Source organism: Patiria miniata, unplaced genomic scaffold (genome assembly GCF_015706575.1).
Source record: "Patiria miniata isolate m_02_andy unplaced genomic scaffold, ASM1570657v1 HiC_scaffold_25, whole genome shotgun sequence".
In the NCBI taxonomy this organism is placed as follows: Eukaryota; Metazoa; Echinodermata; class Asteroidea; order Valvatida; family Asterinidae; genus Patiria; species Patiria miniata.
This window is the reverse complement of record NW_024037064.1, coordinates 5,077,317-5,092,167: the sequence shown is the minus strand read 5'-3', so window position 1 is coordinate 5,092,167 and position 14,851 is coordinate 5,077,317. Positions and strand designations below refer to the sequence as shown.

The 14,851-nt window shown below is 39.3% G+C and overlaps 1 protein-coding gene across 1 annotated transcript in view; it reads right to left on the bottom strand.

Annotated features, from left to right (window-relative positions):
- Positions 1–548: 548 nt before the first annotated feature.
- LOC119733290 overlaps positions 549–14,851 on the bottom strand; it is a 28,028-nt gene continuing 13,725 nt past the window's right edge. Inside the window, exons 3-6 of the mRNA XM_038206890.1 lie at positions 12,561–12,634; positions 10,672–10,707; positions 3,469–3,588; positions 549–1,956 (exon numbers count right to left, since the gene is read on the bottom strand). Coding sequence (XP_038062818.1) covers positions 887–1,956; positions 3,469–3,588; positions 10,672–10,707; positions 12,561–12,594 — 1,260 coding nt within the window. The 5' untranslated portion in view covers positions 12,595–12,634 and the 3' untranslated portion in view covers positions 549–886. The remainder of the gene's footprint in view (positions 1,957–3,468; positions 3,589–10,671; positions 10,708–12,560; positions 12,635–14,851) is intronic.

Here is a 14,851-nt window from a genome sequence, read left to right as displayed (position 1 = left end):
CTCAAAAGAAACGTCTGTTTGAAAGGCGTGAAGTTGCGAGAATTTTCTGAATTTGTACACAAGGCAAACGCTAAACAATTCCAAAGTACCCGAGGTTTGGGGTATTATTCTGTATAAGTTTTGCACAGCACTGGTCTATGGAAGGGTGTCGTGCAGCCATTTGCGTGTGGTCACATTAGTTTGTTTGAATGCCATATTACTACATTGATCTGATAACAGGGTAGGAGGAGGCCTTTGTCACAAAAGTTGAAGACATCTCACACAATTTCACCTAAGATGCAATACAAGATATTTTCTCAAAAGAAATGGAAAGGAGAGGTGGATTCTCCTGTTTAATTGACGATTAGATTGTAGATTTATAATAGTACTCAGAGGTCACCCAAGATACAAGGTCAATTTAATATCACTTTCAAGTGACACCCAGAATGCTTAGTACAGTGCTATTATGTTTGAAGATTTCAATGAATCATTTTGTACAGGAATTGTTGAATGACTTTTCACATTGATTGATTGTGATTGATTAATTGATGGATTGACTTTTTTTCGGGGGGGGGGGATGGAGGTTCAGTAGAATGAAGAACTATGCTTGGTATATTTGTATTCATAATGTAAGAGGATTCTGAATACGTCTATTTGTATTGAAACTGTTTTGTTGACTTTTTATTCATTATCGAGCCCCTTATTGTCCTCTGAAAATAAAGTTTTTGTTGTTATTGATTTTTAGTTGTTTTTTTTACTTATTCCTTTTATAGGGGGGGGGGGGGTTGCAGAGCATTGATTTCACATAAAATGACCCATGATACATGCTACTTGTTTCGGTTTAATGGGGCTCGTGAGCGTGGTGCATTCATAGGGAACATGGTGAGAGTTATGACTTGGTGGGAGATTATTTAGACTTTTGGAAAACTCCCCCTGTTGTTTCCTTCAGGTGAGGGAGGTCTTGACTGACAACTTGTCTGATGAGCTTAGCATCGAGGCCGATGTTATGAAGTCCCAACCGCCATAACTTTGGGAAACCTTGGAGATGACCGATGAGAGCCCTCACTGCATCCAAACTGAATGCATTGCCATCAAGGTTAAGCCATTCTAAACCATGCCCAGCAGGAAAGATGCTGATCAGATCCTTCACGTCATCATCGCCCAACCTGCATGTAGGGAGCTGCAAGAGTGTAAGGGATGACGAGAAGCGGCTAACATCTCGCACCCGTGCATGCAGGTCAGTGTGATACAGTGTGAGCCAACCCAACCTGCATCCTTCCAGTGCCTTCAATAGATCAACAACCTCATCCGGTGATCGTTGGTTCATAACCAAAGCAAGCCTGACTTTTTGTTCCTGCATGCGGAAAAAGCTGTGTGATACACGCCCCACATCAAACCACGACTTCGCCTCAAATTGAACCACAATGTGTAATTGAGCACGGCGCTGTTCATCCACCACACCAAGTGTTTCCTCAAGGAGGCTAAGCTCCTCCCCCTCCTGCTCAGACAAGTCGTAGTTAACTGATATCAGCCCAGCTGACTCAATGCTGTCACTCGGAAGAATTCCCTTGAGAAGGGTAAGCTCCTGCTTTCTTACTTTCATGTGAAAATGTGCACCTTCAAGTGGCGGAGTGACATGCTGTAAGTAGTAGCTCAGTGATTTCAGGTCTTCGTTACTCTTGCAGTTTACCACAGTTGGTCTGACTAGTTTGGTAGCCAAATTTTCTGAACCAGAGTCACACAACAGTAACAGAGCCAATCTCTGCAGTTCCTCTTTATCAACTTGCATCTTTTGTATGTGATCCAGAATGAGACCAGCAGCCTGCATGGATCCACTGGAATAAAATCTCAGCGAGGGTTTCATCGCAAGAACATTGCCTTCGTCAATTTGCTTCAACCAATCACGGATTTCGCTTTCCAATTTCAGTTCCTTCCGCAGGTTATCTGCTGTACCCGGCCCCTGGAATCCGGTGATTTCTAAAAGAAATCATAAAATAAGTAAGAGTAAACTATTTATTAAGTATACATGAACATGATTCATAACAATTCTCTCAAGCTGCAATTCATCAAAAACGAACAATTTGCACGTCCATTTTTGGACATATCATTTTTCTTCTGCAAAGGGTTTTCTGTTCAGATCAAGCCCCCATTATGTGGTCAATTGGTCAATAAAAAAATTGGAGAAAGGTTTGCTCATTTGCTTACTGCCATTTACTTACACAACAACGAATAGCCCAAGAAAATTTACGACCGCAAAATATCAAAAATTCTAGCAATTTGTCGTGCTGAAATAGCTGTAATATTGAGGTTTCTGACCAGAACGACATCCCAGTTTTGCTCATGAATATGGAAATTTGTATTAGCATAAAAACAAAAAAGCACCAAAATACCCCTGAAAACAGCAAATAAGAAAATGAGGTCAAATGGGACACAAAGGTGCATTTCCAAGGATTGCATTAAAACAAAATTACATTTAATTTGGCTTCCCCGAGATCACAATACAGTGAAATATCTGATAACTCAAAACAACTGTTTAGTCAAGCAAAGAATCCATTCCTTAAGTATATAACAATGATATACAACCCTGCTTAACTCAAAACTCTGCTTATGTCAAATCTTGAAGCTATTTGATTTATCAAGATTTCACAAGGTTGACATTGCGCGCAATAGCCATTCTCTATTCACCCTGTGATGAAGTCAACGCAGAAACTTTGATCACGCCACAAACTGTTGAACAGGATGATAAAATGAAGAACTGTTGCTGGCGGTACATCACACAGCAGAAAACATGACCTAAATTTGCTGATCAAAGACTTGATTCTACAGTAAAACGTAGGCTAAGTAAGTTGTGTATGAAATGAGTTAACACGCATTTGTCTTTGAATATAGTAATGGAAATTATTTGTAAAGCCATTATTTTTTCCACTCTCTTTCAAAGATTTGCTTTATAATAAAGGAATCTTGAACATTAAACACAAAGTTATTCATGTTAATTTAGGGATCTGGGGACTTCCCAGTCAAGTAACCTTTGATCTTTATTTGCATATTTCATTTTGACCCACACGTGCTGAATTACAAAGCATTTTCTCGACCAAACTTGTCAGTCGGAATACGTTTGTATACATTGCACTTGCAAAGTCTGCGCGTTTTCAGACACAGTTCCCATGCTTGACTCCTGCAGCTCTGACGCAAGGCCTATTTGCCGTGAAAGGGCAAAATCACTGAAACTTGGTGGGTATACTGTTAATACCAAAGCAACGTTATGATGACATCATGGGTCCCAAACTGTCATCAGAAATTTTTAAAGTCCTATAAATCTGAAGAACTACAAGAACAGCTAAATACCAGTAAGTCATGGAACTAATGTTCAACACATATTCTAAAACCGTAAACCACCCTCCCCCTGCCCCCCCCCAAAAAAAAACCCCCCATTAACACTTGATTTAAGATATCAAACTACCTTATTGTATCAAACAATATTATATTTACCTGGTCCCTCCGACGGCACGTTGGAATGGAAATTAACACTTGAACCAACAATGATAGGGTTGTGGCTACCGCTGATTGTACCAATGCTTTCTAAGCTGGCTCCACTTCTTTGTGGGTAGTCTACAATCCAAAACAAAAATTAAAATATCCTTCAATTCAATTCAATTCAATAATTAGGGAATAACAGTGTGGGGACCAGGTCTTTACTTTTGTAGCTTCACCATGTGTGGCTTTTCTTTCGGCGATATTTCCAGACTTTTTATGTTCATGTTCAGGGGCCATACATGTAGTTTATTTTATGCACAGTACCCTGTCTCTTCAATATGCACTGTTAATATCACCCTTGCCGGCCCAAGTTGGACCACAAAGTTCATTACAACTGATGTCCAGGGTATGAACTTCTGCTGCCACAGCGAACAACATTAGAACAATGTTTGTTTCATATTTTTAGTTTTACCAGATGGAGGAAGCTGAAATTTTGTTTACATACAGTATTCCTTGTGTCCAAAATTACAAAGATGCTCGGTTTAGAATAAGTAAATATCTCCTTGGGAGACATGTTTACAGAAAATAAATCACAGATCCATGATTTCGTCGTTAACATCCTAGGTACGAACATGTCGTGTGAAGACTTATCACATGTCAGCACGCCCCACATACATGTAGCAATATAGCTTATGTGTTGCATACACGTGCGGAAGTTTTCACACAATGGTGGCTGAGCGCATGTGTACTGCTGTATTGTAACCAGTGGTACCATAGGACTGTTGCATATTTGGCCAATCATTGGCTTACATGATGCCAGATCAGTGCTGGTTTAATAAGGAGCCAATTATTCGCTTGTAAAGCTGGTCTTTATATCACATGTTAATACATCCCCACATGATCGAGTCTCGACCAATCAGAAGCTATCAACTCTCCAAGGCATTTATTAATGGTTGATTAAAACTAATCGGATATTTGTACATGTGAACATAATATATGATTTTTAAAAACAATTATACCAAAACATAATATTACTAAAAACCAAATATTAAAATACCTACATTTAAAATAAAAATATTTTAAGAATATGTAGGCCTACTTTAAAGTCTTTTTTTTTAAGAACCACAAGTTCAATTCAGTTAATTTATACTGGTATTTGGCCTGTATACAGATACAAAGAAGATTTATCTCCTTAAAACCATGTTGCATTCGGGTGATGTTATTATTGGATTTGTCTTTCAATTCAAAATGTTTTCCAGGCCACACACATTATACATGTATTATGAACCCAGTATGTCCAGGAGTTGGTGCCCTCATGCATCCACGCCATGAGAACTTGACTACCGAACCTTCTCACTAATTTGTGCACCAACAGTTTATTTGCCAAAAATTGTGCTCGAAAAAATCAGGAAATTTGCTCTTTGTTGTCAACATCATAATATAGTGTGCTTTGATAATATCCTAATGTTGGCTCTCAGGTACATGTATGTGAAAAACACCATAATTAGGGTTTTTAAAAAATATTATTCATAAGATGGAATTTGCATTGGGGTGATGTAAATCAATATTGTGTTTTTGCCCTTCACAGATGTCAGGCGCGGATCCAGGATTTTTTTAGACGGGGGGCACAACTTTGGAGAATTTGCTCCGAGAACTAATACGAGCACGGAGCCCCTGAAAATTTTGGATTCTAGATGCTCTGTGGTGCAATCTGAGGCCATTCCTGGCCCCTTTACCCCTGAATTGTTTGAGCAAAAACTTTTAAGATTATAAGGATTCTTTTTAAATATACTCCTGCTTTTAAACATTTAAGTTACTGTGTACTTCAAAATAGTAAACCATGTATTTTCGTATTCATATTTCTTGCATTGTATTTTGAAAAAAAATCATATTGACTTAGTTTGTAAACTGTTGCAACAATGCGTTGGGGCATTTGCTCCGAGGACTAATGAGAGCGTGGGGTCAGGGGCCCACTAATAAAGGGCCCCGGGAAATATTGGAATCGAGATGCTCTGTGTTGCAAATCTGAGGTGATTCCTGGCTCCCTTTCCCCTATAGCCCTGGGTTGAGAGTAAAATGTTTTAAGATACTGTTACGAACCCAGAATGCTTGATTATGGAAATCTAGCGCCCTCTGGATTCACTCTGTCCATGAAGTACACAATTTTATTGTTGTCTTTTGCTGTTCCCTTATTTACCTAATTATCGTAAATTGCCAACTTGCACTTTTATTCCCAGGGTCTCTTACCAAGCACAGCGCATGATGCAATACCACGCGCGCTACTGTATGCATTATTCATGTAGCGATGTACATGTGCGCGACTGACCACACCTCCCTTTGCCCCAGCGAGCTAAGTTCCTTTCCCCATAGCATGCGTGCTTTGGCGTTCTCCGAGAGACTGCTCAGCGGCACGGAGCGTTTCTCTCCCCCGTGTGTTACTCATGAACACTAACTGGAGTTCTCGGTCCAGTTTTCCAGTCCCGTACTTAGCTCGAGGGAATGGAATGTTACCCTTGCGTGGTCGCGTAGCTGGGCGTGGTAAGACATCCTGTGGTGTCAATAACCTGTGACACAGTGACCTTTTAGCTTGTCACTCACTCCATCAAGGTTGCTCGAGATGTTGTGTAAACACTTTTGCACTCTGATCTAACTATTTGCACACATCTCTCTCTGTATTTGCACACTTCTCTCTCCATGTTTTCCCTTATGTAATTGCACACGTCTCTAGTCTCTTGCACTAGGCACTCTTAGTAAATCATGTGACTAGTCATGTGACCCTTAGACATGGAAGATTACTATTGGTTAATTCCTAAATCAGTGCTCATGCATTATTTAATCCCGAGACTTCTACTGCCTATAAATACCGAGGTTTTCCTCACTTTCGGCAGTGCGGCGAACCACGAAACCAATGTAGTGCGAACGAACTCTAAACCCAAAGTTGTGAGGCGAACTTATATGTTGTGCGGTAAATCGTATGATGTGAGACGAACTCGACTCTGACAGACCGATTGTTGTGCGACCCTAGTCACTACGAAGCATCGGCCTCCCTTGGTGGTTGAGGCGCGGTGAATTAATAGTGCAATCACTAGTACTAGTGTTATTATGAAGCATCCTTCTCCTAGATCCCTCGAGGAGTGTGTAGAAGCTGGTGAAATAGTAATACACTAGTCCCAATGGTGCTGTGCGGTTTTGAATGGCCATTGGACTGCTAGTCTTAGCTTGAACATGTTGTGCGGTTGTCTGGTGTTCTAGCCCAGCCAGAGCTAGTTCATCCCCGTCACCACATCGGACTGCTCCCGCTGTGGCCAGCCGGCTCCCCGTAGCCATTTCCCCCGTAGTTCAGCTATGCTAGCCCTGTCTTGTCATAAACACTATCCTTGGTGCATAGTGCCACGATTGACCTTGGATACCCGATACGCCACATGCACACTTTGGTTCGAACTGTAGTGCGGCCTGGTACACTTGCTGGCCCCGTCCAGTTACCGTTGCCTCCCCGGTCACCGTAGCGGACCGCTCCCGCTTCGGTCTGACCGTCGATAACCCGTACCGTGCCGGTGCCCACTCAGTTCGTGTTGGTTAACATGGTTTTGCCATAGTACATAGTACATGTATAGACTTTGTAGACACCAACCTGTTATATCTATAACGCTAACAAAGACTAACCAAAAGGAGAAACCTATAGATTGATGAAATCTTGAATTGAATTGAATTGGATGACTCTAGATTCACGTAGACAGAAGCACATAGTTTCCTTCACAGTTAAAGTCCTGTTTAACTTAGTTGACTGCCAATCAGTGAAGGCCAACACAGTAGTGAACACTCGTCACCAGGATTGTCTCACATTTAGTCACCACTATGCTAGAACTCAAACCCTGAAAAACACACCTAGTCATGTCTTCCCCCGAATCTGGAGTAGTTTGCCATCGCATGTAAGGGACTCTCTATTAATTGATTCATTCACACTGTTTAACACCCGATTATCCGCCCATTATTATGAGTGTTAAAACCTTGAGCTGGAAATAGGCCCCCCCCCCCCCAAGTGTTTAACTCTTTTGATCTACTTTAATCTTTTTAAAGTAATTTCATGTGTATATATTTCCACTGTAAACTGCCATCATTCTTTTATTTCATTGTTATTTTATTTTATATTATTTTCCTCTTTTATGGTTAAGTTTATTTATTCATTTATTTATGTCTGAAATAATGTTGGTTTTCAGGCCTATTTTTCCGGTTGCTTATCATTTATTATTACTCGTATTTATTTTGTTATTGATAATTTTGTTGTTGCTTTTCTTGTTCATTGGATGGATATTTTTTTTTGACGTAGTTTTTCTCGCATGTCGACTGTATTTTTTACTTTTCTCTATCAGGTTTTTATTGCTTATTATTTATTTTTTATTTTTTATTTTTTATTTCATTTTAAATTATTTTGTTTACTGTATCAATCTTTCGTTCTGTGTTTTTATGTTGTAGTGTGGTTGTTGTTGTCTTGTCTTGTCTTGTCTTGTTTGTTTGTTTGTTTTTTGTTTTGTTTCGTCTTGTCTTGTTTTGTTTTGTTTCGTTTTGTCTTGTCTTGTCTTGTCTCTTGTCTTGTCTCTTGTCTTGACTTGTTTTGTTACATTTTGTTAAGTCTTATCCTGTCTTGTTTTGTTTCTTTGTTTGTTGGGGTGTTTGTTTGTTTGTTAGTTTTGTTTTGGCTTGTTTGTCTGTTTTTCCCCAGTCTTGTATAATCTGCAGTTGTTAGGTTTTTATGCCAGCTATTCTTGCCTTTGAGAAAACTGTTGTAACTGTAATCTTTTAAATCTAATTATCTTTGTAAGTATTATTTTTAAGGCGGTCTTATTTTTCATTGAATTTTATACCTAATTTTTAATATATTTTGTATGTTACATGTACCATTCAAGTTAGGATTGACAGGCTTTCGAGTCACAGTGTTTTGTTATACTTTTGTCAATCCTGGCCAGCTTGGATTGGATTGTTTTTGTTTAGTTTTTTGTTTACTTTTGTGAATTGCTTGTTGTACCTTGTAATTTGGCCGAATAAATAATAATAATAATAATAATAAAGTTATGTAAAGTGAAGAGATGAGTGTATTGACATGTGTGACTGTCACCCCAAAGCTCTGTTTCCCTCCAACTTATTGAATTATTGTTGACTCTAATAAATGTTTCATGAACTGCTATTAGGGAACGCAACAATACTAAGGATTTTTTTCATTTTCATTTCGGTTTGCAGTAACACATGTGGTTTTGGATTTTTAATTTTAATACTCTTGTATTTACAAGCCTTTTAAGTTGCTTCTGTTCTTCACTTGATAACCATGTATTTTTGTCTGCATATTTATTTTCGTGCATTTTATTTATGAAAAGGAATTGGATTAGCCTTGGTCAAGGCGCTAGTTGTTTTTAATCCGGCCGTAGCGCGGTAATACATGCAGTCATAATGTCTATGTGCTATGCATGCAGTACAGTGCATTAAAAATACAGCGCGAACAGCGACCTCACGCGGCCACTATTTTTAAGCAAATCAGTTGGACCCAATATAGCGCCTTGGTTCAATCGTCAATGTGAGGTTTTGGTGGTGGTGCTCATTATGTTAATAGCCTTAGCTGACCTTAACTGTCGTTTTCTTATTGGTCAATCGTTGCGGGGAAACTTGCTTAGTAAAACGTGGCACTGTACATAATCCATACATGTACACGTACACGTTATGTGTCTCTGCACACGGCACCAACGCACAAAAACTGTGGTTCCTGTCACGTCCGCAAAAGGCGAATAGCTAGCTGCAAACAATTTGATGACGTCCGGATTTACCAAGGTGTGATTGGGCACTCCACATATTAGTCCCGCCTACACTTATCTGTATTCACATACGAGGTCGTGCGCTAGAAATCCAGCGCAAAATAAAGAAAAACATAAGCTTTTGCCGACGATTGAACCAAGGCGCGATATTGGGTCCAACTAATTTGCATAGAAATGGTGGCCGCATGAGGTCGCTGTTCGCGCTGTATTTTTAATGCACTGCATAATGCATGGCCCTAGCGAGGATACCGTTTACGCGCCACGGCCGGGATGAATAACATTTAAGGCCTTGACCAAGAGCTGCCTGACTGTCTCTTACTGTGGTTACAGTAAGAGCAACCCACAAACCAAATTTGAAGTTCCTAAGTCATTTCTCAAGCATTCATGCTGACAATACAGCAATTAGTGACCTTGACCTAGCTGTCGGCCCCAACAGCAACAGGCCTCTTAAGACTATCAAGAACAACAGACAACCCACAAACCAAATTTAAAGCTCCTACGTAATTATTCTCAAGTTATCGCGTTGACAAGATTTCTATTGTTTTAGCAATAGTGACCTTGACCTTTGACCTGTCGGTCCCAAAAGCAATAGGCTTCTTAAGACTACCAAGAACAACCCACGAACCAAATTTCAACTTCTTTAAGTAAAGTATTTCTCAAGTTAACTCGTTGACAAGATTTCTTGTTTTAGCAATAGTGACCTTGACCTTTGACCTGTTGGCCCCAAAATTAATAGGCCTGTTAAGACTATCCAGAACAATCCACAAACGAAATGTCAAGTTCCTAAGTAAAGTATTTCTCAAGTTATCGTGCTTAACAAGTAGGCCATCAGCCTTGGTCCAAAATTTTGGCAACCGGTATCAAATGAGGGGAATAATCGTCATAGCAATTTTTGGCAAGGTATACACCTCCAAAGTCACTGCACCACTTTTTGGGCAAGCTCCATACCAGAAACCGGAGACTTTTTTTGGGGCCTTATCATTGTTTTTTTAATGGAAGTCAAAGAATCATTCCGTTACCAACTGACGCATGCGCATTATGGTCACTGACTAAACCTGGTTGCAGAATAGTACCGGTAGCTGCGGGCAGGGTAAGGGCAGTTGCTTTGAGAATTAGCTGGTGCAAAACTCTTGCTATCAATGGGGGGCTACCTGAGCAGGATTGCACTAGAAATGATACTGTACATGTATAAGATACGGTGTTTGCTCCGATTCCAATTAAATGAGTAAGTGAGACACCTTGGAATGATATACAGTGCGATGGTTGCTCCGGTTCAAAGTGAGTGAGCTACTTGCTGATCATCAATTATTCATTGATGATATTTGTCGGAAAAAAACTACACAACGTAAATGTATATAAGGAGCTATAACTTACCCAGAACTTAAGCGTGAATATGTATGAGGTATTTATAACTTACCTGGATCTTGGGGGTGCTCATCATCCAAGTTTGTTTCTGAAAAGAAATTTATATCAAATGTAACTACATTTGTTAATACACTGTAGGCTAAATAGCACTGAAAAGAGGCATAATTTACGGCTTAATTAAAGGCTTAATTTTACAAATTAAGAGAGCACAAACATACATGTAATGGCTAAATCTATAGGTCAGCTAATAGAGCACTACCATTTTGAAATCAGGAAAAATTGACTGGCATTAGATAGACCAATCACAGGGCACTTTGATTGGTCACCTGGATTGGTGACCAATCAAAGTGCCCTGTGATAGGTCAGGTGACCAATTAACAAGGCGTGTGTGACAAGGATGTTTCCTGAATTGAAGGTGAAATTTCTCTTTTCTTCCCAGAGGTATGTGAACCTAACCACCACCAATCACCATTTGTATTTTCAATTCCCACAGGGGCACATCAGACAGTTTGAGGACTGTTTTGGAGATGAAATCTGAAGATTTTGATAGGGGGTATGAGTGAAAATGGTCAAAATAGGTTATTGGTATTGTAGCGTGCCGAGGGGGAGGGTGGCGACTATAATCCTCTAAACGATTCCAGAAAACCTACGAACTTAATCAAGACAATACAAGTTGAAAAATCTTTGATGGAAGCTCCCCTTTTTTTTGACATTTTTCTATTAATTAATTTCTAATTACACAAAAATAAATTCATTTCATTCAGTTTAGCAATTCGCTTTCATAATGAAAAATGATGCGTTTCAATCAGTTAAATTACATGAGATCCGAAATTAGAAGAGTGAAACTCCTGGTTTCTAAATTTTTAGAGAAACTTACACACTTAATTAAATTACTATAAAGGTGCAAGTTAATTGATACAAATCACAAACAAATTATAGGCCGGCAAAAATAAATCAAAATCAAATTTCCCTTGTTATTTTTAAAACATTAACAATTACAATTTGAAGGTGTGCGACCACCCAGACCAGAAAATACCAGTTACAGAAACAAAATAATGCAACATTTGACTCGTCTACACATGTCAACACCCAGCTGCTGGCAAGAACCAATTAGAATGGGATTAATCCCCATTTAATAAAAGATCTGAGCAAAATTCCAAGCCACGCCCAAATTTGCATAAACTAAAAATGTTGGCTTATGACTGCACGAACAAAATTACAAATTCCACAATGCCAAAAAAAGAAATATTCAGGAAAAACTCTTAAAATTAATAGCCGGGTAGGCTATGTACCGTGATGTACATGCAATGACATGTTCATGCACTCACAATATAATTGTCAAAAATTAACCGGACTAGTTCTCGCCAGCAAAACCTGTGAAAATATCAGCCATCCATATTCAATCCCCCTAAATCCCATGTCATTGGGTTGCAAAACACCCTTAAGCTACTTCAGAACTGCCTTTTGACCCAAACTTAGTCAAGATTCAAAAAATTAAGACTGGGCTAAAATGGCCACCATGTCACACCGACACACCCAGGCCCTACCACCAGCCCAAAAAAATATCCGTCCAAAATACAACAAAATCTTCAAAAATATACCTCAAAACTGTCTACAAAATACACTATTGCAACTCCTTAGTACATGGAAATAAAGAGGAAAATTTAAAGACGAGGCAACTCACCATAAACAAAAGCGAAATTTTAACCCAACAAAAAGTACAACATGCTTGACTCGAGGCGGGGCAGCAACCATGGCAACTGCTGAATTCCACACAACAATAGCTACATGTCAAAATACATAGCCAAGCGAGGGCAGCACCACATTGCTTCAATTTAAATGGCGGTCTCTTGTGATAAATAAATCAAAAGGTGTAAAGCAGATTTCAAATTGCACTACATGGACATGTATAATGCTGATGGTTGTCCATCTTCAACTAACCTCTTTGAGCGAATCTACTCCAAAGATTTCCCATTGTTGGTCAGACTGGGCTCACAGCACAAGCAAACAGTTTCCTGCAGTGGATGAAAACAAAACAAAAAACAGACAATGAGCAATAACAATCAATGCTGAGGTGACGACAATATAGCAACATGGCCTTTGCAAGGGCGGATCGGGGGGAGGGGGGGGGGACGGGCAATGGGACCATCCCCCCTCTAAACAAACCCAATTTTTGTTTGTTTAGTGACGTCGCCATAAAAGCAGGCACTGCGTACACCACCATCTTTTCCTCCCCAAAAAATTGGTCAAAGTGGTCAGAAATTGCATCAGATCGCACCACAGAGCATTTAGAATCCAAAAACATTTCAGGGCCCCGAACCCTACGCCCCCCCTAAAAAAATTGTGTTCTGGATCTGCCCTTGCATGGATGCTGTGTGCCCATGATACATGCAGCATTTGTTTGTGAGTAATCCGTTTATTCTTCACTAATTAGCACTGGTATGTTTCAACATGAAGCCATTATGTCTCCGCCATTTTGTATCCATGAGGGTCAGTGCTGGAACTGCTGCACATCCATGACCTATTGTTATACTCCATTTAATTATTGCACTTCCATACTAGGGTACCCACCGTATTCAAATTAAATGGTAGATTAGCAATATTGCCTAATGCCAGATACGAATTTCATTACAAAGATAAACAGTAAACCAAGATAGAATTTGTTGAGAAGCACCAGGTGTACTGTTGAACCAGCCTGTCAGTCAGCTATCAAAATGATACTGGGCTGACCCTCTGGAACTACCGATAGGAACAATTTCAACCAACTTAATCAGTCCAAATTTGCTTCTTCTTATTCTTGTAATTATTCAGTAAAAATGTTACAGATAAAATATTTACAGCTTCTTTGATATTTGAAGATTCCTTTGCAGAGCTCTATGTTGAAATGTATGGGACTCTTGCACCCCCTCCAACAATAAAGTTTTACTTTTAAGCTTTTTGCGTCCAGTTCCAAAACGTTCTATGAAAAGTCTAAATTTCCTCTTAAATTTCATTACAGAGGAGCAACATGGAGTACAAACTACAATTTGAAAGTTGTAAAACATCTGTTTTGTCTGAAACCTTTTTGTTATCAAACAAGTCCTAATTACGGAATAAAGCAACATCTTTTGAAATATATTCCAGCAGGGTAGCCTTTTCAGTTGTTTGAACTGCTATTCTTTTAGGGCCCTGACATGCAGGCCTACGGTACATGCACGCTCATACATGTAGCCCTTACCGGTAGCCCTTACCAGTAGCCCTTACCGGTAGGCCTATCTGATGAAACAAAACTTGTTTATTGTGTCGAAGAGAAATTACCACTCCTCCAAAATATAGTACCGGTACCTTATTTGGCCTGTACATGTTACTCATAACTGTACAAAAAACCACACAGGTCTGTATTAGCCATAGATCGCTTAAAATTGGTTCATGAGAAATAAACTGAATACCCAGACTATATTGTTGATAGTACAATGGTATATTCACCAATAGTTTACCTACAGCGAGCCAGAGAGCTTAGAATCTATTCAACTTCAGCATTCCTCGATCCAACGTCACTACCCTGTTTATTGGGTTTGTATTCTCAGGTCATCCACCATGGACTCTCACAGACCTTGATGCAAATTCTGTCAACAATACCCAATGAAAAAGCTGCCACCAACAATCCCATATTTGGTGCTGCCCCGCTACTTCTTACGGATAATAATTACCACACCCTGCAGGTAAAAGATACAATGGCGATATGGAACTACATGTACATGCATTGCAGGTGCTTTTCATTTCATTTGAAGAACTCACCTCAGTGAAAAATACTGTATTAGGCAAACCATGGACCACAATGGTCCGTGGGCAAACTCAACATGTTTTTCTTTGGTAAATTGGCTCACAGCATTAGCAGCCTACATGTACATCGCTTTTTATAATTTGCACACAGTTAAATTAGAAAACACATGTACTTTTTTTTATTAAACTATAACTTACAAGTAGAAAATCCATTAGGATAAAATATTCCCACATCGCAGTATACTCAACAATTGTTCTAATTTAACTTCACTTTTTAACATAATTGTGACGAGCTCAGTAGGCATCTCAAATAAACTTAAAGTAAATTTATATAGAACCATCATCATACGATTTCACCGCAGATTATCAAGAAACTATGCAGCAGGACGTCATAATTACACGAACTGTTCTCTGTATGTTGTCCCTTGGACACTGCTCATAGTTCATGATGTGGTCTGAATAAGATTTCA